Raw genomic sequence first — 25,280 nt, forward strand, 5'->3', positions numbered from 1 at the left:
ATGCATGATAATCTTCCACAGATAATTTTAATTAGATTTTGCATGCAATTTTTAAAAGCTGGGAGGGAGATGGAAAACTAAAATACATTCTGTTCTGAGAGATTTTATCTCAGTTGTATATCTTATAATTTACCTTACTAGAACACCATCTTGAAAATGCTGAGACTTTCGCACATGCTTGTGTGTGCATGCACACGCGCACACAAACCCCAGAAAGCTTCTTTCACACATTTGCCTTACATTCTACCTACTTTCTTACTACCCTTTTCTCTCCCAGCCCTTATCATGTACAATCTAGACTGCCTTCCCCAATATTCCCCAGATGTGTTAGAGCAGAGTTTCTCAATCTCAGCTACCGGTACTTTAAGAAATATGGACTCTAACTCTGGAGTCCACACATCTTAAAGTTGCTGCAATAGAGAAACAGTAGGTTAGATTATATTTCCCACCAGTGCTAACTGGAGGAGGATGAAAACTGGGAGGAGTAGAAGAGATCTTGCAGAAAGACTAACTTTATAAAATCCTACTAATCCCAGGCACTGGAGTGACCCTTAAATTCCCATAACGATTTTTGGGCCACATTTACGATAGATGTTCTGTAACAAGTCCTCTGAGTGTGATGCAGCAAATCAGACTCACTTTTTTGTCATTTTTCCTGGAATAACATTTAGAAGTCTCGGTCAGATTGCACAGACTGGTGGATCCAGTTATTTCCCAAATTACCTATCATTAAAATAAAGTGTGCTTATTGGACCCTAGAAATTGATATCCCTAAAGAATAATGAAGCCAGCTAATTTTTTTCCCCGTTTATCGGAAGCACTTCATGCAGCAGTGGGCTCCGCAGGTGCAAGATCATGCCCTTTTTCAATGAATATTCATTTTTTCCCCAAATGTATCCAAATAAATTAAATGTCTGCATAATTCGGATTAAAGTATTGCTCCTCTTTCTCTTTCCGCGGGCTTTTTAATTCCCCACCACCACCACCACCACCACCACCAGCAGCCCACTTTTTGTTTTCGGATGAAGAGTTTCCCTCGAGCCGAAGTTTAATGAGTCGTATCTCTAGTTACCATTATAAGCAGAGAGGAAGCAAAAGGCTGGCGAGATTGAACTCTGCTTAATCCCCTTTGCCGAGGTTTTTTTTTTTTTTTTTTTTTGGGGGGGGGGGGAAAGAGAATTTAGCTAATGTGAGTGTAAAAAGGCCCCGGCGCGGGCGGGGGAAGCGGCAGAAGGAGGGGACCGGGCGGGGGCGGGGCAGGCCCCTCTGATCCTCCCCCTCCGGCCTGGCTCTTTTCGCGGCCCATTGTTGGCTCGGAGCGGGCCGGCTGCGGGCTTCGCGGGGGTGTAACTTGAGAGCTTTCGCTACAAAGTCCCAGCGCCTATTGCCGAAGCCGACAGAAAGCTGGCGAATTGGAATGCGGCTCTGGACGCGGCCGCGTTTTTTCGCTTCTGGCTGCTCGGGAAGATCCAGAGAAGAACGCTGAAAAGTTGTTGGCGGAGGCGGCGGCGCCTTGCCGGATTTATGCTTTGCGCGGGACGGAGCGCCGCGGCCAACAAGCGGGACCCTGGCGCATCCTTTTCTTCCTACCCTCCGAGGAGCGGAGCCCGGGAAGACGGAGTAGTGGAACAGCTCTAAGCCGGCAGGAGGAGGAGGAGGAGGAGGAGGAGGAAAGGTGGGTCCCGCTTTGGTTGCTTCGCTTGCCTTGAGGGTCCCGGAGATGGGAATGGCTCCCAAGGAGAAAGTCGGCGCTCTTCTCTCCGAAAGCGGGCAGCGGGGCGAGAGGCAGGCGCGGAATTCCCAGATCTTGCCCACGGGAACCCGGAGAACCTTCCGGGGCGACTCTGTAAATCTGTTACAGAAAACCGTCCGGCTTTGCAGAAACTTTTTTTTTCCCCTCGCCCCGGTTTAAAAATTAAGCTGTTCTCGGGAGGACACATCCTGAAGCGCAGCTTCTTCCACGCCATGCGCTGCGAACACGTATCGTGCCCACACGCGCCGCGGGGATGTGGCGAGGCGGATCCGCACCGTTCCGCTCTAAACGTCCCCTTCACCTGCGGCTAGGCTAGGCGCAACTTTCTCACCAACACAATCCCAAACCGCGTTTAAGCGAAAGGGGCTTGGGGGGTTCTTACGTGGCACTTAAAATCCATTCCTTTCAATGGAAGTGAACCTGCATTATTGAAGCGCGCGCGGCGGTGTGTGTGTGTGTGTGGGGGGGCTATTCTGCGAATGCACACATGTGCTTTCTTTGGACAAGTAGTTTAAATCCTTGCACTCGATGAAACTTCACCCTTGTTTCTTCCGTTTACCCCCCCAACGTTGTCTGAATGTAATGTACGGAGCCCACCTTTTCTTTTAATGGCATGGGCCAAAGCAGTTTCCCCAGATTTGTTCATTACAAGTTACGGAGAGCCACATGAAAATGATGTGCTGTGGAGACGTGTGAAAGAGGGGAATTATAGATGGATTTATTTAATGTGTTGCAGGATGATTGCCAGTGGTGATCTTATGGACTGATTCCTTTGTCAAATAGAAGCTCTTAAGTTTGTCTCTTGAACTTTGAGCTCAAAAAACTACAGCTTGGAATGACACCTTAAACCTTGTGTTGACTGCCTTTGCAAGGCAGGCTGAACTGTAAACAAACTACAGCCCTCCCCCCCATGTTAGTTTACTAGGTAGGTGAAGCCAGCCTGATTACTTTATGGTTGTTGTGTCAGATAATTATCTCAAGTAATGGATTAATTGCATTAACCAAGGTTCAGTTAAGCATAGATAATTGTACAGTGAGGACAGGATTGCTGGGAACTTTCAAAGTGAGTACTATATTTCAAAATTGTAATAAGCTATAGGCCATTTGTTACTAAAAATTATTTCACTTCTTTTATAGCATTTCACAAATAGGTTGTTTGCATCTAGTGTTGAGAATGTTTGAACATTTGGATTGGCAAATATGAATGTATTCCATTCCCTGCCTTTTCTTTTGAGATAATGTTAAGTAATACTTGCAGGGTCTAAAGCTCTAATAATTGTACCTGTACACTGACCTCCAATTTTTTTTTTGAAGGAATCCTGGATAGTTACAGATACATATTGATCGTGTGTTAGAGGACAAAAGAGTGACTTTCATTTTTTTTCTCTTTTAATTAAGCATTTGAGTGTCCAACTGGGAGCCAAAGTGAAGAAGACAATAGGATGACAGCCCTGTGGTGTGATCTTCTTAGGCTTCTGGTGGTAGCAACTATATGTGCTTGGATATCTGCTTCCACAGAAGGAACCAGGGATTCAGGTGAGTGTTACTGGGAACTATTGCTACTGATAGAATTAGGAGAAGTAAGTGTGTCTGGATATGAAAAATGGTATTAAGATATTTTCTGTGTTAAAAGAAGATACTGATCTGTTAAGGAGTTTGCCTTACAAGCCCCAATCATCTGGGCAAGTTATGAGGCATTTCAGATTTGTTCTCCAAATTAGTGGACAGCAGCAGAGTATTGCTGCTGACTTTTAATCACTCGTACTTTATTGAAGAAAAATACTTAATGGAAAACAGTAAGTTATCACTAACGCAGTTTGTCAAAGACATGTAGTGGAGTCGTGGCAAGAAATGGAAATCTCTAAGATCCAAGACCAATTCTTGTCTAACCAAGGTTAGTTCTGAATATTTTGTACAATAAGAGCTTGGTGTAAATCATCTGGAATATAAATAACCAACGTGGTGTAGCAGTTAAGTAAAGAGTTGGACTACAGGACCAGGGAGATGAAAATTGGAACACAGGTCCCCAAGGCATGGAAGCACTGAGCAACTTAAACCAGTTGCTATCTCTTAGCCCTACTTACCTGGCAAGGTTGTTGTTCAGAAAAATTGTCACAGGGAATGCTATGTATACTCCTTTTGTCCCTTAAGGAAATAAAATATAAACCTATCTGTTTATAAACTTTGAGTGATTAGACTTTCCAAAGGTCATTGACTCCTAACTTCTAATATAAAAAGCCTATTAAAATGAAAGAAAATCCAAAAGAAAAAGATGGAGTGTATTTCTGCATAACTAAGGTATAATCTCATACTAAAAGCAAATTGCTTTGAAGCATAACATCCCTACTGTATATTTCAAAAAGATGTTCTTCACTGACTCTCTATAAAACATTACTTTCCATCTGGTTCCATCTGGTAGATCTCAACTTCTAGTAAAAAAAAAGGAAAGATAAGATGCCATAAACCTAAAGTTTTTCTATTCCCTGGAATTTAAGAATTACAAAGGTATTTTCTGCACATAGGAAATTCCTAATTCTGACTGTCAAGTATAAAATTTACAGGTAGATTTCCTGCAGTCAATTGTATGTCTTTAAGTACTGTGTTAAAGTAATTTTATTCACAAGCAAGATCTTGATAGTGTCACATTTCTGCTTCTTTGTCATGAAGATTTTGTTAATCTTCTTTCCCATTTTACAACAGGGATAGTTATCTTTTCATCAAGTTCTCACTTTGCCTCTTAATTATCTTAATTGTTGACTGTAAAAGAGCTATATTTTTTTAATTATGTGTAATGTAGGATAGAACTAAGCACACCTGAATCACTTGGAAAGATGTAGATCTCTCTGAAGAAGTATTACATTGCAACATTACAGGACTGCTATCATATTAATCAAAGTAATATTTATTGAAATGTGCATTGTAAGTTTGGTTGTGGACCAATGGTATGGGACTGAAACCTATGCAGATACATTTAAAAATGTGTTCCATGCATCTCATATATGTCTATAGCTCTTTCTCTGTACCCTATATTTATCTGTCTGTCTGTCTGTATATGTGTATGTTTATATATTGTTATAGTTTGACATTTTTGGAGTTGTTTCTACAATAAGTAGCTAGCATCCTTGCAAATTGTCTTACTGACCTCACTGAATAATTAATTCATTTAAGTTTGCATTTCTGGGATTCCCTAGTGGAATAAGAGTAAATTGCCCTGCCAGGTGCTTGGCACTTTCACTTATGCTTGAGAAAAGATACTTCTTCCTTGACTGGCCCATCCATGGAACAGATGGGATAATTGTTATTTGTGCCAACCAGCTGCCTGGGTGCCTCTGAGCCTACTGTCACATCATGCTGGTCATTGAACTTTGCTGCTATCCAGCAATCAGTATTAATGGACTGAGGAAGCAATGTAATGGTTGATATAGAGTTTGTTCTTTGCTATCTCTTCTGAGATTGGCAAGATAAGCACCATGAGGAAAAATGATCAAGAGAATAAAAGTAAAGTCTGGAGCTTCCGCCTATATAATCTGGTTTAATGAACGGATCTAGTTTTGTAATCGATGGTGCTTGTGTATAAGAATAAAAATAATCTTTGTGAGAACCTACTGACAAATTCAATGGGTCGTCTCACAGTGAATGTGAACTTTATTCCCAAGTAGAAGGTGCCAGATATTTGCTTAGCACTGATTCCACTTGTCAAAGTCCATTGCTGAGGTGGCAAAATGACAGGACATCTTTTTGGGTTCCATAACTGACATTATTGAGAGTTGTCAGCATTACCAGATTTCATATTAATTTCAAATTATTTTCTTGCTCAGTAGAAGGATTTTGAATTACTTGGAAAGATCTTAAACACTAATAAGCCCAATCTGAGATTGTCAGTTAGGAATTGGAAAATGAGGTTACAAAGAAGGGCAACTTGAGAACAGTCTTCAACTGTACTTTACTAGATTTGTTCAAGGTCCAAATTACATAATTTGTACGGTGTTTTCCAACATCTGAAATCTCTCTCTGGACAGTCACTGCTTGCTTTCCAATCAGAATGGTTTCCTCAGCCCGAAGGAATATTTATAGCAGATAACTTAATTACCTCAGCAATTACCTTAAATTATTTTTTAAAGTAAAGAACAGCTGCAAGGGAATATCCCCCACTGCACAAGACCAGATTCCTACATTGAGGATGAAGGCCAGCAATTGATCTATACAGGCATGCTATTTCATTGAGAATCAATTCACATTCATCTTAACTTAAATAAAAATGCCTTAGACTTTAACATGGAGTATCTATTTAATGAACGTGAAGCAAATCATTGATGATTGAATTCTGTTGTTAATTCTTATTCCCAGTTTGTAAGGCTTTTGATCTCAGGCACTGATTTAATATAGACCACTTTAGCCCAGTGGCCATTCTGCCTCAGGCAGCAAAAATCTTAGGGCTCATCCTGAAGTTCGCGTGGGAGAGAGGATGAACTGGACATTCCTGCAAGCCACACCATTTGCAGGAATTTCTCTTACTTGGCAACTTAGTCGGAGGGGAGGGAACCAGTGGGCTACCTAGAATGGGAAGCAGCAGGTTTCAGCAGCAGCTGCTGGTGGAGCAGGCTGGGACACATTGCTCTGTGGGCCCAATGGGGTGGGTCAGGCCCGGAGCTCAGTCCTCTCAGAAAAAGAGGGGAGCGTTATCAGCTAAGTGGGTTGGCCTTAACCAGGTTTCACTGAGGGACAGCAGACTTGCTTCAGGAGCGAGTTGGTGGAAGGGGCTGCCAGCAGTGCTCCTACAATTGGAGCTAATGTCGGAGGAGGATGGGTCACCAAAGCAATTATAGTTCAAATCCAGGTTAGACAAACAGGGAGGCGGGAAGCTGTGGAGTCGACTGAGTGTGAAACCTCTCACTCCTGCTCATGCCACGGAGGAAAGGAGGGAAGCCTCTGGGCTGAGGAGGGAAAGCTGTGTGGGAGGGAGCTAAAGGGGAAGGGAGGGGCCAGGAGGGGATGGGTGCAGCTGGGGACAAAGTTGCAGATTCAAAGCAGTTTGCCTCCTTGTGACTTACAGGCATGCATGTGCCCAACTAGGAGTAATGGTGAAGGCTTTCTGTCCCATTTCTTCTCCCCACCCCACCCCACCCCATCCTGGGCTGCAGAAGCAGAGGAAGAGCTAAGAAGAGAGCCAGAGTCCTTTGCTGAAAAGGGGCTGGCCCCTATTGTGAGCTGGGGCAAAGGGAGCACGGGAAAGGAGCTGTGGGGCCGGAACAATGGGGGAAGGGGCAGTGGTCGTGGGTTTCCTGACATGTTCATTTTGGAATCTGTCAAAACAGTCACCTTGAGCTCAGGGACTGATCACTCAATTGAGATCTCCCACAGAGAGAATTGGGGAGGGGGGATTTCAGCTCGAAAGTCATGCTTCAGTGTTCCTGGGATCCTTTCTCCAACCCAGGACTGGCAGGAAAGAGGCTTTGATGACATCATTGCGGGGACAAGGGAGGGAATGCAGAACAAAAGGGATTATGGACAGGATTTGGAGAATCCCAAGGTGGAAAGAGTGGAATTGAGCAACACTCTTCCACAGCTCCATTACTTTAAACTCCTATTTAGCCTATATGCATAAAAAACAACAGTAAAACACCCAGTAAGCCTTCAGCTTGTATATGTGCTTACCTGATACTGCTTTCTCCTTCCAAATGACAGATTTGCAGAATCTGTGCACATTCACAGACTTGTGTGCTTAATTCATAGTCAAAACAGAAGAGACAATTTTTTCCAATGTAACCTAACATTTTGGCTAGTTTTACCCTGGAGAGCAAGCCAGAAATTGAGTGCTTTCCTCTAAAATGAGAGTAACTGTAGAAGATTCCTGAATATCTTGCATATGAGTCTGCTCCCCACATCCCAAATTTTATCTTCCAGATCTGTTAGAAATGCTCTTACTTAATTTTAAAAATGCAGGACTCTCAAAAATGTTTAAGCACTTGGGTGGGAACATATTTGAACAGAAGATTCTGAAGAAAAATGGAATATAAGAATGCAAAATATGTATGACATTTAGTATGTAAACAACATTGTCAGATTAATACTTTTATTAAAACAATACTTAGAAATATGTGTTAAGTTTGAGCTGTTAAGGTGCCAAATATATCTTTTATACCCATTTTAAAAAGGAAAAAAAATAAATGGAAGGTATGAGCAGGTCTCTCTAGTTGCATAATATATCTTGTACTTCTAATCTGAACTTTATGGACTGAAAGGTGAAAGGTTTGCATGAATTGAAAACAGTAGATTGACATCACTTGCTACTTTTGAAATATTTTCACTCTGCTTATTTTCAAACATGCATCAGATTATTCCGCAGCACAGAAGACAGGAGTCTGAAGGCAGCGGTGTGTGAGGCTAAATTGTGAAACAGTTTTGTTATCAGGTTCAGGACTGTTATATTGGGCAGCTTTCCAGATTGGGACTATCCTCCCTGATCAAATTGCCACTTCTCTGCTCCAGAGCAAAATCTTACTCTCTTGATCAGTTTCACCTAGAGGGCTGGCATTAGCAAGATCCCCACCGGGGTGGGGGGGACTTTTGTAACGTACCTAGTTATAAAGCTACCTGTATTTTAACTTAGGATTCTGTGTGTACCCAGCTCATGTTGTTAGTTCATGGTTCAGAATGTTCTGACAGCACTTGAATAAATCCCAGTTAAGTTATGTCTGGGCAAGCATGGCACACTAATACAATCAGTGAAAACTTTTTTCTGTACCAAGTTAAATCTGGACAAAGACATATTTATAAGCTGCTGTTTTAAGTGCAGCTATGCTTAAGATCTTCCCGCTCTCCTAAAGTAAGGTTTTGGAATTGGTGAAATAACAAAAGTGAGTACTTAAGCTGAATTTCTGCAGCCTGCAGCTTGCCTAGTATATTGAGACTGTAGCAATTCAAATTTCCATCTTGAGCTTTTGGTTGCACTATTTGAGGATTGTTATGAGAACAGTAGTCAGGTTAATCAGATCTGAAGGGTGCCTGCTTGAAGAAGTCTGGCATATATAATGGAAAATCCTGCTATGCTACCATTGTGCCTTACTATACTAGGGATGTAAGATTTGGATGCTGGGATAGAAGTAGCTTTGCTTTGTAGAGTTTGTTAATGGGTCATTACATTGCTCATAGTACAGTATTTGCAAGATGGCAGTAGAGCAGGAAAAACTTGTCATTTGCACTGATTGGTCCTTCTTTGTATTGGACAGAGATATTTGACAGCCACATGCTTGAGACAGAAGAGGAGCATCTGGTTTTGGATCCAGGGAGCCAACTGAAGCTCTATTGCAGCACCAATCACACTCTGGCTATCGCATGGTATAAGGAAGATAAGCAACTTTTCCCTAGTGAGCGCATCCACATTCAGCAAAATTTGCTGGAGATCCCTGAAGCCACCTATGAAGATTCAGGATTATACTCATGCCATGCTTGGAATACTGGAGAAAGCCTGCGTAATTTTACTATCTCTGTTGTAGGTAAGAGCATAAGACTAGGAAGGATTGCAGTGCTCTAACTGGTTTCAAAGTATCTGAAGAGATTTAATATTTTCAAAGAAATGCAGGAAGCAGCTTGATGTATGCTGAATCAGATCAAACAATCCACTGAGCTCAGGATATTATCATCAGGAGACATGGTATGATTTTAGACCAGAGCCGAGATGCTCAGAGTTTGAGGTTGTGCACTGTCACACATTATACCATTTAACCATCTTAGTGTCTCAGATTGTACATGTTTATTTATTAAATTTGTTGTGGCTGCCTACTCTGGACAGCTTACAATATTGAGCTGCACAATTAAAAACACAACAAGAAAGTAATAACCACTCAAATTAGAAAACAACCATAACTAAAGAAAATGTAACAGGGTCTTCACAAACACTTTAATTCTAAGCCTTTAGAAGACATCTTCCAAAACACAAGGATGGCTATAAGGTGGAGCTTCCCATGCAAAACAACATCTACAATGTAACTCATGGTGTACAAATCTAGCACTGCAGTGCCAACTCTCTTTATTTGCCCTTTGTAACTGCTGCATCCACCTAACATTTTGCTTCTTCCCCTCAAAAAGTGCTGGTACAACAGTAAAAAAACAAACAAACAACCCAACCCTTAATATGTGGCATCTATCCACTGTCCCATAATTACTTGGGGGTGTTTTAGTACAAAATGTCACCTCTGCTCATTCTGATTTTAGATTCATTGGCTTCAGGGGATGATGATGAAGACAGTGATGTGGAGAATGCTCACATTGATTCTAATGAGGAGCCTGCACAGGCCCATCGAGGTTAGTATTGGGGTCATTATCCTCAGTGTTGTGGACCATTACCTTTTAGGAGCAAAGACACGGAAGATTATAGCCAGATATCTTCCCTCCCGTTGCAAAAATGTCAAGGAACCCCAAAGGGTGGGAGGGTTATTACCATCACTCTGCTACCAAGGATGGTGCACGACATGGCCTACACCAGACATGTCAAACACAAGGCCCGGGGGCCGGATCCGGCCCGCGAAGTGGTTTCATGTGGCCCGTGAAGCCATCCTGGAAACAGTGAGGGAACGGCCCCCATTGCCTTGGCCCTGGCCCAGAGACCCTCCTCCTGCCAGAGACCCTCAGATCTGTCCCACTCCTGCCCAGGCCCCCATAGGCACCCTTGATACCAAAGATGTAGAGCTGGCCATGCCCACCCAGTAGGCCAAATGCACTCTAGCCACGCCTACCCAGTAGGCCACGCCCACCCTGGCCATACCCACCCGGCCCCCTGAGGGCAACCGCAATGCTGATGCGGCCCTCAATGAAATTGAGTTTGACACCCCTGGCCTACACTGATGTCTTTCAGAATGTTGTGTATTCCTGGCGGAATGAATGCAGTGCTGTCATTCATTTTGCCACACTGTTGAGTGCCTGTGTAACATTTTCTGTTCTTTAAGCTCTTGTACTGTTCTTGTTGTTTTCTTGGAAGCCAGTTCAACGTTCATCCTCTCCCTGCCTCAGTCGTAGCACAAAATCCACTTTGGTTCCCAAGAACACAACACTTTTGAAGCCTTCACTAAAACCTGAATGGGTCATGTCATATATTTTTTTTTTAGCACCCTATTGGACTCACCCTCATCGAATGGACAAGAAGCTGCATGCAGTCCCAGCAGGAAATACGGTCAAGTTCCGCTGCCCAGCTTCAGGAAATCCCACCCCATCTATCCGCTGGCTGAAGAACGGGCGGGAATTCCGTGGAGAGCACCGTATTGGAGGAATTCGGGTAAGACTTAAATGTGTTGGGTTGTTAATGTAATATAGAGGAGGAAGAAGAAGCCAACCTATTCATGATGAAAGCCCCTTGCAGAACTATATCCTAGTGATAGATTCCTAGGCCTTTGCATGGTTGGGATTAGCATTTGTGTGTAGGAATAGATGTCATCTCTACAAAGAGAATTACCAAAGCCTTAAATACTAGACCCTTTTTAACTCTCCCTGTCCTAAATCTCCCAGAACAATACAGGTAGTCCTTGATTTACAGCGGTTCATTTAGTGACCATTCAACGTTACAACAGCGCTGAAAAAAGTGATTTATGACCATTTTTCACACTTACGACTGCTGCAACATTCCCATGGTCACATGATCAAAATTCAGATGCTTCCCAACTGACTTGATTATTTATGATGGTTTCTATGTCCCGTGGTTGCATGATCCCCTTTTGCAACCATCTGACAAGCAAAGTCAATGGGGAAGCCAGATTCACTTAACAACAGGGTTACTAATTTAACATTTGCAGTGATTCACTTAACAACTGTAGCAAGAAAGGTCGTAAAATGGGGCAAAAAATTCACATAAATGTTTCACTTAACAACAGGAGTGTTGGGCTGAATTGTGGTCATAAGTTGAGGACTATCTGTATTTCCTAACTTTGCCACCAGCTGAAATAGCCACGTCTGAAATACGAGATTCTATTAGCATCATGCCCAGGAAAAATTTATGGCTCTGCAAAACAAAGGACGCACCAGTGATAACGATAGCTTGCATCATCTTTTCTATTCCCAGCTCAGGCATCAACACTGGAGTTTGGTCATGGAGAGCGTGGTACCCTCCGATCGAGGCAACTATACATGCTTGGTGGAGAATAAATTTGGCAGCATTCGCTACAGCTACTTTCTGGATGTGCTAGGTGAGAAGGTCTTCCTTCCCAAACCTTGAATGGGATTCTATTCTTTAATGGCAAGTTGGGAAGCAAACACAAAGCAAAGGGAACATGTTGGCCATAAGAAATATTCAGACTCTGTATAAAGGAGACCAATTCAAAGATATAAAATGGAGCACAGTTGAAAATGAAAGGGACCCATCACCATTTTCAGAAGTTCCTAGTTCCTGTCTTAATTAATGCTTCTGAGTTGGGGGGGGTGGGGGAGCAAAACTCGGGTGTTGGCATCCTGCCATTTTTCTTAGGAAGGCAGAGGCACCATCCTGACCTCAGACTCCCCAGATTGAAAAAACAAAAACCAAAAACCAAATCCTCTGCCAGCTTCAAAGGAAAACAGAGATCTCTTGGGTCACAAAGTCAGATGAAATTAATTAACCCTGCCTGAATCACTAGGCAGAGCTTTAAGCATTTGCTTTCTTATCTCTACATCCTTTATTATCAGCCTTCTCTGGGGTTACCCTTAATCGCCCCAGAGTCTCTGGAGCCAGCCCTGGGTGGGAGGTCTTCCTGTGGTATTATGTAACATCAGAAGCATAGCACGTTTTGCTGGTCTATGGTGGGGAAAAAAATATGATTCCACCAGGTTTTGGGGCAAGACCATTAGTAGTGCTGTGTTAAGAAGATTGCAAACTGCTACTATTGGATGGGTGTTTCGTAGCTGATTTTGCTTTGTACTTTTGGCCTGTTCTGAATCACGATCAGAGATTGATGTATTGGAGACTCCAACAGTAACCTGTCTTGAGAAATATGGTTCCCTTCAGCTGTGCTGGACAACTGGACATTTTCCCTGTTTGTTTCTTGACAGAGAGGTCTCCACACAGACCTATCTTGCAAGCTGGGCTGCCTGCCAATACCACAGCAGTGATGGGGAGTGATGTAGAGTTCTTTTGCAAGGTATATAGCGATGCACAGCCCCACATACAGTGGCTTAAACACATCAAAGTGAATGGCAGCAGTTTTGGTCCAGATGGAGTCCCCTACGTGCAGATCCTTAAGGTAACCAGATTTACTTTTTTTGGAAATGGGAGTGGTAAACAATAAACCATGTTGCTCAGTGATATTTATATTTATAACATGATGGAGCTGGCAGAGTTATAGAGGCCACATCTCCACCATTTGGATGTTAATCAGTAATTGGTTTTCCTCAAGGAGCAGATGAAGAAGAAATGAGGGGTTGTAGGCAAGGATCTTGCTCTCTGTCCATGCTGAAGAATTCTGTTGACACAAATGTCACTTTCTCCAGATCCCTTTCATTTCAAGGCTGGACATGGATATTTTTGCTTCCAGTGGTTTTAATTTGGAAATACTATTGAGCAAGGTACCACCTATACTATACCAAATGCACAGGTATAGTAGGTGGTACCTTGCTCAGTAGTAGCAACTGTAAGAGGGATCTCTGAGTCCTAGTGGACAATCACTTAAATATGAGCCAGAAGTGTGCTGCAGCTGCCAAAAAAGCCAAAACAGTGCTGGGCTGCATTAACAGAGGGATAGAATCAAAATCACCTTAATTGTTAATACCACTTTACAATGCCTCGGTAAGGCCACACTTGGAATACTGCATCCAGTTTTGATCACCACGATGTAAAAAAGATGTTGAGACTCTATAAAGCAACAAAGATGATTAGGGGACTGAAGACTAAAATATATAAGGAACGGTTGCTGGAATAATTGGGTATGTCTAGTTTAATGAAGAGAAGGACTAGGGGTGATATGATAGCAGTGTTCCAATATCTCAGGGGCTGCCACAAAGAAAAGGGAGTCAAGCTATTCTCCAAAGCACCTGAAGGCAGGACAAGAAGCAAGGGATGGACACTAACCAAAGAGAGAAGCAATCTAGAACTAAGGAGAAATTTCTTGACAATTAGAACAATTAATCAGTGGAACAACTTGCCTCCAAAACTTCCAACACTGGAAATTTTAAAGAAGAGACTGGACAGCCATTTGTCTGAAATGGAATAGGGTTTCCTGCCTGAGCAGGGGTTTGGACTAGATGACCTCCAGTGTCCCTCCCAACTTTATTATTGTTGTTGTTCTTGTTGCTGACCTATAACCTTGCAAATTAAGGCATGCTCAATGAAGATGGCACATTGTAATTATACAGCCACTGCAATCCAGTGACTTCTTTTTAAAGAAAGATATGATATCTTTGTTGGTTCCCTTAAAAGAAAGGCAGGGTCCAAACATGGTGATATTTTCATTTTTATTAACTGTTAGTAGACTGAATTGAAAAATATAAACAAAATCTCTTATGGGGAAAAAAACCCCACCCACTGTTAGTTTAACGCTTTTCTAGCTAGAAACCAGACTCTCATAGGGTTTTTATTAAAAAAACTCCCTTATAAACAATAAAAGTTAGCAATAAGTATAATGCATGTATAGCATACCTTCCTCAGAGATGTGGAAATGTGGACCTTCACATACATATGATAAGTTTTGTTTATCTATCAAATTTTGAAACTCACAGAGAGACTCTTGAGTGGTGTGCAGATAAATTATTGAAACATAGAAACAGTATATGAGATTTAAAAGAGGAAGGTTTATTAAAATTCAATACTAAACATTAATTAAAAGGCGAAGGGAGGGGTTTCAAGGTGCTAACCGGCCTGACAGCTCTGTGCTCCTCTGTCCAATCCACCCAAGGCCACAGAGCTATGTTTTCATGTCTTTTCTGGAAGGCCAGGAGAGTGGGGGACCACCTCACCTCTGGGGGAGAGAATGTTCCAGAAGGCAGGGGCAATGGCAGAGAAGGCTCTCCTCCTGAATCCTACCAGTTGGAATTCTTTGATTGATGGTGTGTGACACAAACCTTCTCTGCCTGACCAGGTGGGATGAGCTGAAATAATATTAGATCATTATTACATATTAATATTAGAAGCAAGCAAATTAATCCTCAACCAAAGAGATTCTTGGACAACTCTCTTGTGTTGCTCACCACTAATGTTGGTCTGTCTTTTGCTTCTGTTCGGCATTCACCCTGGTAGACAGCAGATATTAACAGCTCAGAAGTGGAAGTCCTCTACTTGCAGAATGTCTCCATGGAGGACGCTGGTGAATACACCTGCCTGGCTGGAAATTCTATCGGCTTGTCCTACCAATCCGCCTGGCTTACTGTGCTTCCAGGTGAGGAACAAAAAAGGCTAGCACATTTCAGGCTTGTAAGAAAGCTGTTTGTGGTCACTTTGTTAAAACTAAACTCTTGATAGGAACAGAGTACAAAACACACAGACCCACAGACACAGATACACACACTCAACTTTAGATAACCCCAAGGCCATTTGACCAGTTCTGCCCCCAAGATATTACGGCTCAGACAAACAGTTTGCTCAGCCTTCAGCAAGACAGTACACAGATGACCTCCTGAAAAAAGAAATCTGATTAACTATTTTTGTGCCTTGTCAGATTAAGCTGATATTATTAAAAGATTGGATAATTTGAGAGGAACTCTATTGGCAACATGTAAAGCAGCCAAAGCTCTAATTGATTTGATTTTACCAATTATCCAAGGCAGTTGCTATCACTTTAAGCAGGGGTGGGTGGGGAATGATGGCCCTTTTATGACTTGTGGACTTCAACTCCCAGAATTCTTGAGCCAGCCAAGTCCACAAGTCATAAAGGGGCCATCTTTCCCCACCTCTGCTTTAAGGAAAGGCCTGTGGCCTGGCAGCCCCCATCCTCTGACCTATGGAATCTAGGTATGCACATTATCAACATAGAGTCTCCTGGAGCAGATCCAAATTCCTCCCCCTACCCCTTGTCAAAATAGCACAACACCCAGAAACTTCAAAGAATAAAAAGCTGGATGCTGCTGATAGACAAGAGGAAGGTTTTGACTGCCTAAAACCCTGGGAACCATAACGGGACTTAGATAATTGGCCACACCAAGAACATTGCTCACAGCGAGCTGGGCGGGAAACAAGATAGGAAGGGAGGGAGGGAGCAAGGAAGGAAAAGAAAGAAAGAAAGAAAGAAAGAAAGAAAGAAAGAAAGAAAGAAAGAAAGAAAGAAAGAAAGAAAGAAAGAAGAAAAAGAAAGAAAGAAAGAAAGAAAGAAAGAAGAAAGAAAGAAAGAAAGAAAAAAAAGAAAGAGAGGAAGGAAGGGAAGGAAGGAAGGAAGGAAGGAAGGAAGGAAGGAAGGAAGGAAGGAAGGAAGGAAGGAAGGGACATTTGCAGCTTAACATATCCAATAATGGTCAAACTTCTGAACCTTTGCTTCAGAAATCTCAGGAAATCATTACAATGGCAGCCCCCAAGGCAGGAAGGACATCACCACCCAGTGCAGAACCAACCCTCTAACAAAGTACACTGACATGAAACAACAACCTGCTTATATTCACCATGTTAAATGCAAACCAACACAAAAGTTATCTGACTCCATACAGCAGCATGAGAATGGCAAAGGCAGGCCAACTTGTCTTTGAAGGAACTTTTAAACTTATTTCATCTCTAAATGAGGCATGAGCCAAATCATTCATTCACAGACTTCATTCACATGTACATTGCCAGGCACCTCTCTGATAAGAAACAACTTTGAAAAAATTGAAAAATAATATGACAACTAAGGAAATGTGATAAGACACGATGTTATTGTGTGAATAAAGAATATGTTTTTAATGTGGAAAGCAGTATAGCTAGTTATGAATTTGTTTTTCTGTCAGTTTCATGACTGAAACTGAAAAGAATAAAATCTAAATGTGAACATAAATCTGGGGCCTTTTAAATACATTTTCTAAGAAACGATTGGCAGCAATAATAAATGTCATATGAATATGTGCACATTTTGGAGTTTTTCTTAAAATACAGATTTGTAGATAATTTATTATGGAAGATCACATTCTTAAACAGAAAAAGAGAATTGTATGTGGCTTTGATAGCAGTTCCAAATAGCTGTCTTCGAAGGAGACCAACCACACTAAACAATTCAATATTTTTTCCCTCTGCTTTAACATCTCCAGAAACGTATTCAGGTATTGACAGTGTTCAATGTTAATTTAATTATAGAATTAATTAACTGAAGATTTATTTGCTCTTTGCAGATGAAGAAGAAGTTGAAGAAGTATATGCCCCTGAAATCAAGTACACTGACATAATTATCTACACTTCAGGGTCATTAGCTATTGCTATGGCTATTGTCATTGTTGTTTTATGCCGCATGCAGATTCAGCCAAGCAAGCAGCCTCTGGAACCAATGGCTGTGCACAAACTCTCCAAATTTCCTCTTATCCGACAGGTATGTAGCAGAAACATTGATCTACTGAAGTAACAGGGCAATTAATCACTGAATTAATTTTAAAAGTTCCCCAGTCATGAGTAAAGCTATCTACAGGTAGTCCTCGACTTACAACCACAATTGAGCCCAAAATTTCTGTTGTTAAGTGAGACATTTGTTAAGTGAGTTTTGCCCCAATTTACGACTTTTCTTGCCACAGTTGTTAAGTGAATCTCTGCAGTTGATAAGTTAGTAACCTGGTGGTTAAATGAATCTGGCTTCTCCATTGACTTCACTTGTCAGAAGGTCACAAAATGTGATCACGTGACCCCCGGACACTGCAATCGTCGTAAATATGAGTCAGTTGCCAAGCTTCCGAATTTTGATCACATCATCTTGGGGATGCTGCAAAGGTCATAACTATGAAAACAGTCATAATTCACATTTTTGAGTGCCATTGTAACTTTGAATGGTCACTAAATGAACTATTGTAAGTCGAGGACTACCTGTATAAGTATGGATGTTGATTATAAACAATAGGGATCTGTGATACACCAAATGATTGTAAAATACAAGTTCCCTACATCATTAAGGGCTCCCAAAAGATCTCTCAATATCTACTAAGGTAGATCTGCTGATTTCCTATGTGTAGACCTCATTTAAGAGTCAAACCAGTTGTGGAGAGACAGAATATTAGTAGATGGATCAGTGTATTAGATGTAGCTATTCTGCTATGTCACCTGTGGCATTTTGTTACTTGAATTTTATCAAACTTGCGTCCAGTCTCTTGCTGCTCTGGAAGAGAACCACATTCAGGGACCATTCTAATGTGTCCTTGGTTTGCCTCATAGTTCTCCTTGGAATCAAGCTCCTCAGGGAAGTCCACAACATCACTAATGCGTGTTACTCGCCTCTCCTCAAGCTGTACTCCCATGCTAGCTGGGGTTATGGAAGTGGAACTGCCATTGGATTCCAAGTGGGAATTCCCACGGGACAGGTATGGATATAAGGAAGTGGGTTTTTACTGCATTTGCTACTGGAGAAGCACAGCTACTTTTACAATATCTTAACAAACTGAAGCTCTGTTAAAAGATGGAAAAGGGAAAAAATGCTTCTAATTCCTTATCAAGGTCTCTATTTATTCTACTACAAGGAGCTGGTTCCTACATTTTGTGCTGTTACCAAGTTTTTTATATCAAGATATCCACAGACTAAAGTTTTCTATGTTCGTACAGAGAGAGAACTTAGTAATTATTGGTAACATGATAGTTCCAAAATGACTACCTCACTCAGAACAAATAAAGAAGGAATATGTCACACTTGCTTTGTTACACATCTGTGTTGCCAGTTAAATGATGTAAGCATACATTATTCCTGTCTATGTGAATTGAGCCAAAGCTACCATCTTCATTTTACAACAGACTTCCACAAGCTAGGGCCTCCCAGATGTGTAGGATTACAGCTGAATGTTCACTTGTGAAACACTGCTCCTCAACAAAGTGTGCAGCAGACAAAAAAACTCAAGTATCACAGTTATCCCAGGGCAATCAGATATGCCACATTTGTCCATGTCAGAGTTGCCCTTCAGTCACTCCTTTCTGGCATATAGGACCATCTGTTAATTGAAAGCTACTGAAAAGGAATTGCTACAGTTGTCCTTGACTTACGACCACAATTGAGCCCAAAATTTATGTTGCTAAATGAGACATTTGTTAACTGAATTTTGCCCCATTTTATGACCGTTCTTGCCACAGTTGTTAAGTGAATCACTGCAGGTGTTAAGTTAGTAGCATGGTTGTTAAGTGAATCTGGCTTCCCCATTGGCTTCACTTGTCAGAAGGTCGCAAAAGGGGATCACATGATCCTGTCATAAATATGAGTTGGTTGCCAACTGTCTTGATTTTTGACCACATCACCATCTGGATTCTGCAGTGGTTGTAAGTGTGAAAAATGGTCATAAGTCCCTTTTTTCAGTGACATAATGTTGAACAGTCACTAAATGAACTGTTGTAAGTTGAAGACTACCCATACTTGTTATTGAAAGCTAGTCAATATCCGCACTAGTCTGACACCTGGAAGAATAATATTCCACGGCTAAAAGGATCCATTGTGACTTTAATAACTCATAGATCAGCCTAAGACACAACACTTACAGTCTATTTAGTTTTTTGTTTTTTAAATCAAGGTTGCAGCCCTGCAGCACCTTGTTAATGTTGGCACATCTTCCCGATTCTGAAGTTGTCTTTTTTTGTTCCTAGGCTGGTGCTAGGCAAGCCCTTAGGTGAGGGCTGTTTCGGGCAGGTGGTGAGAGCAGAAGCTTATGGGATTGATCCAGAACGGCCAGAACGTCCTCTCACTGTTGCTGTTAAAATGCTGAAAGGTAAATGTAATTTATAGGGCCCAAAGCCGCATCCTTTTGACTTCTGTCCTTTCATTATTGGCGGTATTCTTAAATGCATAGCTCTACATATCATTTCAGGAATTATATGAGCTTATTTCTTTGCCTTATTAGATAATGCTACAGATAAAGACTTGGCTGACCTCATTTCAGAAATGGAGATGATGAAACTGATGGACCAACACAAGAATATCATTAACCTATTGGGTGTCTGTACCCAAGATGGTGAGTGACTTAATTTCTGGCTGGGAGGTAGAAAACACAGTGGGCATTGCAGGAAGGGAGAGGATGTTGGGGAGGCAAAAGATCAAGAAAGGATGACTCAGTTGGAACGAAGCAGAACTCATTGGGGGAAAATTGGGTATTGCAACTGTAGGATCTGAGAGAATGCCAAACTTGAACATGGGCTCTCAGTGGGAGCATATTTTGGAGACATTTTTTAATACCATCACACTATGTAACTACAGGTCCTCTCTATGTGATTGTGGAATTTGCTGCCAAGGGGAATTTGCGGGAGTATCTGCGAGCCCGCCGACCTCCGACACCTGATTACACATTTGATATTACCAAGATGCCAGAGGAGCAGCTTTCCTTCAAAGACTTGGTTTCTTGTGTTTACCAAGTAGCCCGTGGCATGGAGTACCTGGAGTCCAAGCGGGTAAGAGGGATCTAGCCAGATAGTGTCCATTGCCATCTATCATGATAGTGCTCCAAGAAACCCTTTTGGGTGTATTGGTCAGCTCTGATCCAGAAATACATAATTTCAGTTCACAGCCACAAAAGCTTTAGATGCTGAGAGTTTTTTTTTTGGGGGGGGGGGAAATCAGAGAAGAGCAACTAAGATGATTAAAGTCCTGTAGATTAAAACATATAAAGAACGGCTACAGGACTTGGGTTTGGCTAGTCTAAAGAAAAGAATAGGGGAGACATGATAGCAGTATTCCAGTATTTGAGGGGCTGCCACCAAGAAGAGGGGGCCACGTTATTCACCAAAACACCAGAGGGCAGGACAAGAAACAATGGAAACTAATCGAGGAGAGAAGCAACCAGAAATTAAGGAGAAACTTCCTGACAGGACAATTAACCAGTGGAACAGCTTGCCTCCAGAAATCGTGGGCGCTCCCATCACTGGAGATTTTTAAGAGGCTAGACAGTTACTTGTCTGAGATGGTATAGGATCTCTTGCTTGAGCAGGGGCCTGGACTAGAAGACTTCCAAGGTCCCTTCCAGCTCTATTCTATTCTATTCTAGATTGGGCCCACAATATTCCTCCCAAAATGGAGACTAAATTATCATTTTTATTGTGACAAGGAGAAATTTAGAAACATAAGGAGTAATATTATTTAGTTCTAATTAAAGTTCAATTAAATTCTCAATCATCTCAACCACTTTGAGAAATGAGACCACTTCTTGGCATAAGACTCAGACCAAATATGTTCTTTGGTCCAGAAAAATTATATGAATTGATACTTGACTATATCCTCTGGCATCTTCATTCCACTTCATATTAAGTTTGCTATTGAATTACCTGAGATCCAAGAATAAAAACAGTGTTGTATATATCAGGCCTGAGAAGAATTAGAAAGCTGGAAAAAAATCCCTGCTTACCATGTTTATGTTAAAAGGCGCAATAAACTAATCTACGGTGACATCAAGGTTATAGTGGAGTCCTTGGAGTTTGATGCAGCTCTTTCATTTTCCTTCCAGTGTATTCATCGGGACCTGGCTGCTCGCAATGTTCTTGTTACTGAAGAGAATGTGATGAAAATTGCCGATTTTGGTTTGGCCCGTGGAGTTCATGATATAGACTACTATAAGAAAACCAGCAATGTGAGTGAAAAGACCATATTATGGCCGCAGGGTTCCAAAAGGGTCTAGTTATGCTCAGGTGCTTTGGAAATGCAAAGCATCATAGGGAAAAACATGAGTAAATTAAGAATATTTAGGTACCTCGGTCCCCAAAACATCAAAAATAGCAAGAAGGGATCAGTTGATCTAGTCATCTAAACCCAAGGGATTTTTTCTAGATTTATTTATTTTGAAACAAGCCAGTCTTGCGTAAGATTAAACCAATTCCATCCAATGACTCATGTCATTAGAACATTAAACCCAGCAAACTGCCCAGTTTTGTCTACATGCAGTGTGGCTGGATAAGCAAGCTTTTTCCATTATACCACTCACCATCAAGCCCCAGAAGCACAGAATGCGCTCAGACACTGACCGTGCCATGCCCATTGGCTGCTGACTGGCCAATGGAGACAAGAGTAGTGGTGCAGTGGAACCTTTCCAGTGCTCTGTCAATGCAAGGACTGTGTATTATGACGCCTTTATGATGGCCTTGTGGAAGACAATGGATGGGGGCTGTTCTGAAAAACATGGCTGTTGATGTGACTCTCCACTGCCAGAACCACCAATAAAATCTGGCTGTGTAGGCAACTGGCAGTATTTTTAAGAGGAACAGGGACAATGGTAGGGAAGCAAAGTACCGCAGTATCTATCGGTGAAGTTTATTTGATTATACAGGAAGCCCTCATCTAGCAACTGCCTCCTTTAGCAACCGTTCGCAGTTCCCACGATGATGAAAAAGTAACTCTACAAGCAGCTCTCAACGTTTATCACTTTCCCTGTCTATAAAGCAAAAGAAAGCTGAACTAAGTTTATAAGCCCTTAGTGACCACTTGGCTTAACAATGGAGTTTCCGGTCCCAATTGTCGCTAAATAAGGACTTCCCTGTACTTTTGAAGTATAGAAAGTGATTTAAAAAATAAAAGATTTGATTGAGTTGTGGGACAATACGATTCATTGGCAGGAGAAGGAGAGAACTTGTGAGAGCTGCTCTGTCACTCAAAAAAAACAAACGGCAATGAACTGACAGCTTCTCATTTTTATCTGCAGGGTCGCTTGCCTGTAAAATGGATGGCACCAGAAGCTCTGTTTGACAGAGTGTACACACACCAAAGTGATGTGTAAGTATGAGTGTGCAAGACGAGTTGGTTCTCACTATCTAATCACCCTATAGAAATGTGCCTAGTAATACTACCGTAGTGACTAGTGCTGTGTAATATTTTGGATCTGCTTCCAAAAAGTGTTTTGGAGTGCAAGCCTAGCATTTTTCTGCAACATTTTAAAACAGGTGTCTAAGATATTGCAACTTCTGCTGTACAGTCCCGGGAAAAGAGGCATAACTCTTTAGGATGTTGTAAATAAATTTTATTCTCATATTCCCATAAACTTGTGGGGATCAAATCTAAAGTTTGCACACCTACAGATGAATATTGCAAACTGTTTCAGATACATCTCTTTGATTTTTTTCACCTATTAAAAAACAGAGGAATCTGCCTTATTTGAAAAAAAAACACCTATTGGTCTACCTAAATCCACAACATCTACACTGACTGGCTGTAACCCATTTTAGAGTTTAAGACAAGGGTACCTTCCAGCTGTCCACAGAAATGAAGAGGGGACTTTTTGCACATCTACTCTGCCTCTAATACAACATATGGCAACTCTCCCCTGAGTATTTTAGAAATATGGAGAATAATTGGAGTCTATTATATATCAGTTCCCCAATGTTCCTAGTGCATGAATCAAAGTTTTCATCACAAAGCCAGAGCAATGTGTCCATCAAACTACCTGTAATCAGTCTAATTCAGTATAAAGTCACTTCTTCCCTGAAATATACTTTTATTTCCACCCTGGATGGATGCATGCTGGATACTTTTCTATTTACCGCACTCTGTCATTCGTGGTCCCAAATAATTTTTGGTAAATATCTGTAATAGTTTTCCACATTTCATTGAGAAGGATCTCTTCTGAGGTTTGCTTGCCCCATGGATTGCTTTCCAAATATGTATGTTCTGAAAATCTTTATAGCCTTCTCACCTTCTCTCTGCCTCTTTTCCTCACTTTAAGGTGGTCCTTTGGGATCCTCATGTGGGAGATTTTTACACTGGGTGGCTCCCCTTATCCTGGCATCCCAGTGGAAGAACTATTCAAACTCCTCAAAGAAGGTCACCGAATGGACAAGCCCTCCAATTGTACCCATGAACTGTAAGTAGCACTGGGCCTTCTGAAGCCACATTTCCCAGCCTGTCATCTTCCAGATGCATTGCATCCGTGTCCCATAGACTACACTCCGGGGGAAAATAGAGGCCTGAGGTTTCTCTTTTTCCAAAACAGGTACATGATGATGAGAGAGTGCTGGCATGCTGTGCCTTCCCAACGACCCACCTTTAAGCAGTTAGTGGAGGGACTGGATAAAGTCCTGGTTGCTGTGTCTGATGAGGTAGGTTTGAACTCCCAGGGGATGGTTCCACTGAGGATATATAAACAGCTGGCTATTGGCAACAAAAAAGTAGGAATTTTGCCTTTATCCCTATGAATGCTGATTATGTGTTTGTTTTTTTGTTTGTTTTTTCCAGTATCTGGACCTGTCAATGCCTTTTGAACAGTATTCCCCATCCTGTGAAGACACAACTAGCACCTGTTCCTCTGATGATTCAGTCTTCACCCACGATCCTTTGCCAATCACTCCTTGCCTTTTTCCTTATCACAATGTAAGGACATGAGGAGGGGGACAGGCCACGGACACTAGGGAAAGTGGCATTTTTGTGTTTTTTTTTCTTCATTCCTAAAGGATTACATAATTTGAGAACTTAAGTTCTCAGAATGTCCCTGGTCGAAGAAACTGCCTGGAGCTATATTAGCAAGAACTAAAAGTCTCATCAAGCTTCTGGAATCTGCTGGACATCTGCTGTCTAAAGTTCATCAACAAGAACCAGATGGCTTCCTTACACGTGTCTACGGATGCTCCAGGCACGATGCTTCAATACCCTGTAATCTCAGGTCCCCTCAAAGCTGTTGCTCTAGCTGAGCCTTCAATGCAGCCAGCTGACTGAAGACAAGTAAGACCAGATTAATAGGAAGTAACTTAGTCCTGGAGAGAAGGGCACTCTCTAACTGCAGGAGCTCTTAGGAGCATCACAGGGTATTCTGCTTCTTTTTCTGATACATTCCCAATTTAATCATACTTTAAAAAGACTTCATGATTTGGCAGGAGTCAGCCAGCCAACTTTCTCAGGCAGTCCCATCCTTATCTGGACACACCATCACAAGGATGTCCTACCTAGGACATGGACCTTTCCTTCTGGTTCCTGATGTCCTCTGTACATAACCCTAGAGATAAATATTTATGTACATATCACTTCTAATGCACATGAATTACCCGCACCCATAAATTATTTTTTTGGAGTAGAACCTCTGCCTGGAGGTGTTTTCCCCCCCCCCCCTGCATCTCCTGTTGAAATGATTGCTAGACTTGTCTGGCCTCAGATGGTATGTCTAAATCTCTATGTGAAGTTCAAATGTTGCAATTTAATTTGATTCTTGTGTAAATGAAAATCTGTGAAGCTTTAGAAAGGAAGGCACTGTGTGTCTAAACTCCCTTTTTAACAACTAGCCATAATCTGATTCCCCCCCCCCCCCGCGTGATCTGTAGAAGAGAAGTTGATTCGATTTTTCAAGGCACAATACAGTTAGTCTAAAACAAGAGAGAATCCAGTGGCACTTCAAATTCCAATATATTTATTATAGCATGAGCTTTTGTGAACATAACCCAAGTGATCCAATGAAGGAGTTGTTATCTTCAGCTATTTAACTAAGGAAGTAGAGCATAATTCATCAAATCTTTTGCTCCAACAATTTTGTGATTCTT

At 41.7% G+C, this 25,280-nt stretch overlaps 1 protein-coding gene across 1 annotated transcript; it reads left to right on the forward strand.

Moving 5' to 3' along the window:
• The first annotated feature begins 3,192 nt into the window (after positions 1-3,192).
• Positions 3,193-25,036, forward strand: FGFR4 (fibroblast growth factor receptor 4). Its single transcript, XM_081321171.1, has 17 exons — positions 3,193-3,289; positions 8,983-9,249; positions 9,968-10,057; positions 10,858-11,024; positions 11,805-11,928; positions 12,767-12,957; positions 14,946-15,084; positions 16,997-17,190; positions 18,021-18,166; positions 19,428-19,549; positions 19,682-19,792; positions 20,035-20,225; positions 21,275-21,397; positions 22,463-22,533; positions 23,480-23,617; positions 23,747-23,852; positions 23,989-25,036. The coding sequence occupies exons 1-17, from the start codon at positions 3,196-3,198 to the stop codon at positions 24,133-24,135; spliced, it is 2,421 nt and encodes an 806-aa protein (XP_081177297.1). The 5' UTR covers positions 3,193-3,195; the 3' UTR covers positions 24,136-25,036.
• Positions 25,037-25,280: the final 244 nt, after the last annotated feature.

The sequence above is a fragment of the Vipera berus genome, assembly GCF_964194415.1.
Source record: "Vipera berus genome assembly, chromosome: 2".
NCBI classification, from domain to species: domain Eukaryota; kingdom Metazoa; phylum Chordata; class Lepidosauria; order Squamata; family Viperidae; genus Vipera; species Vipera berus.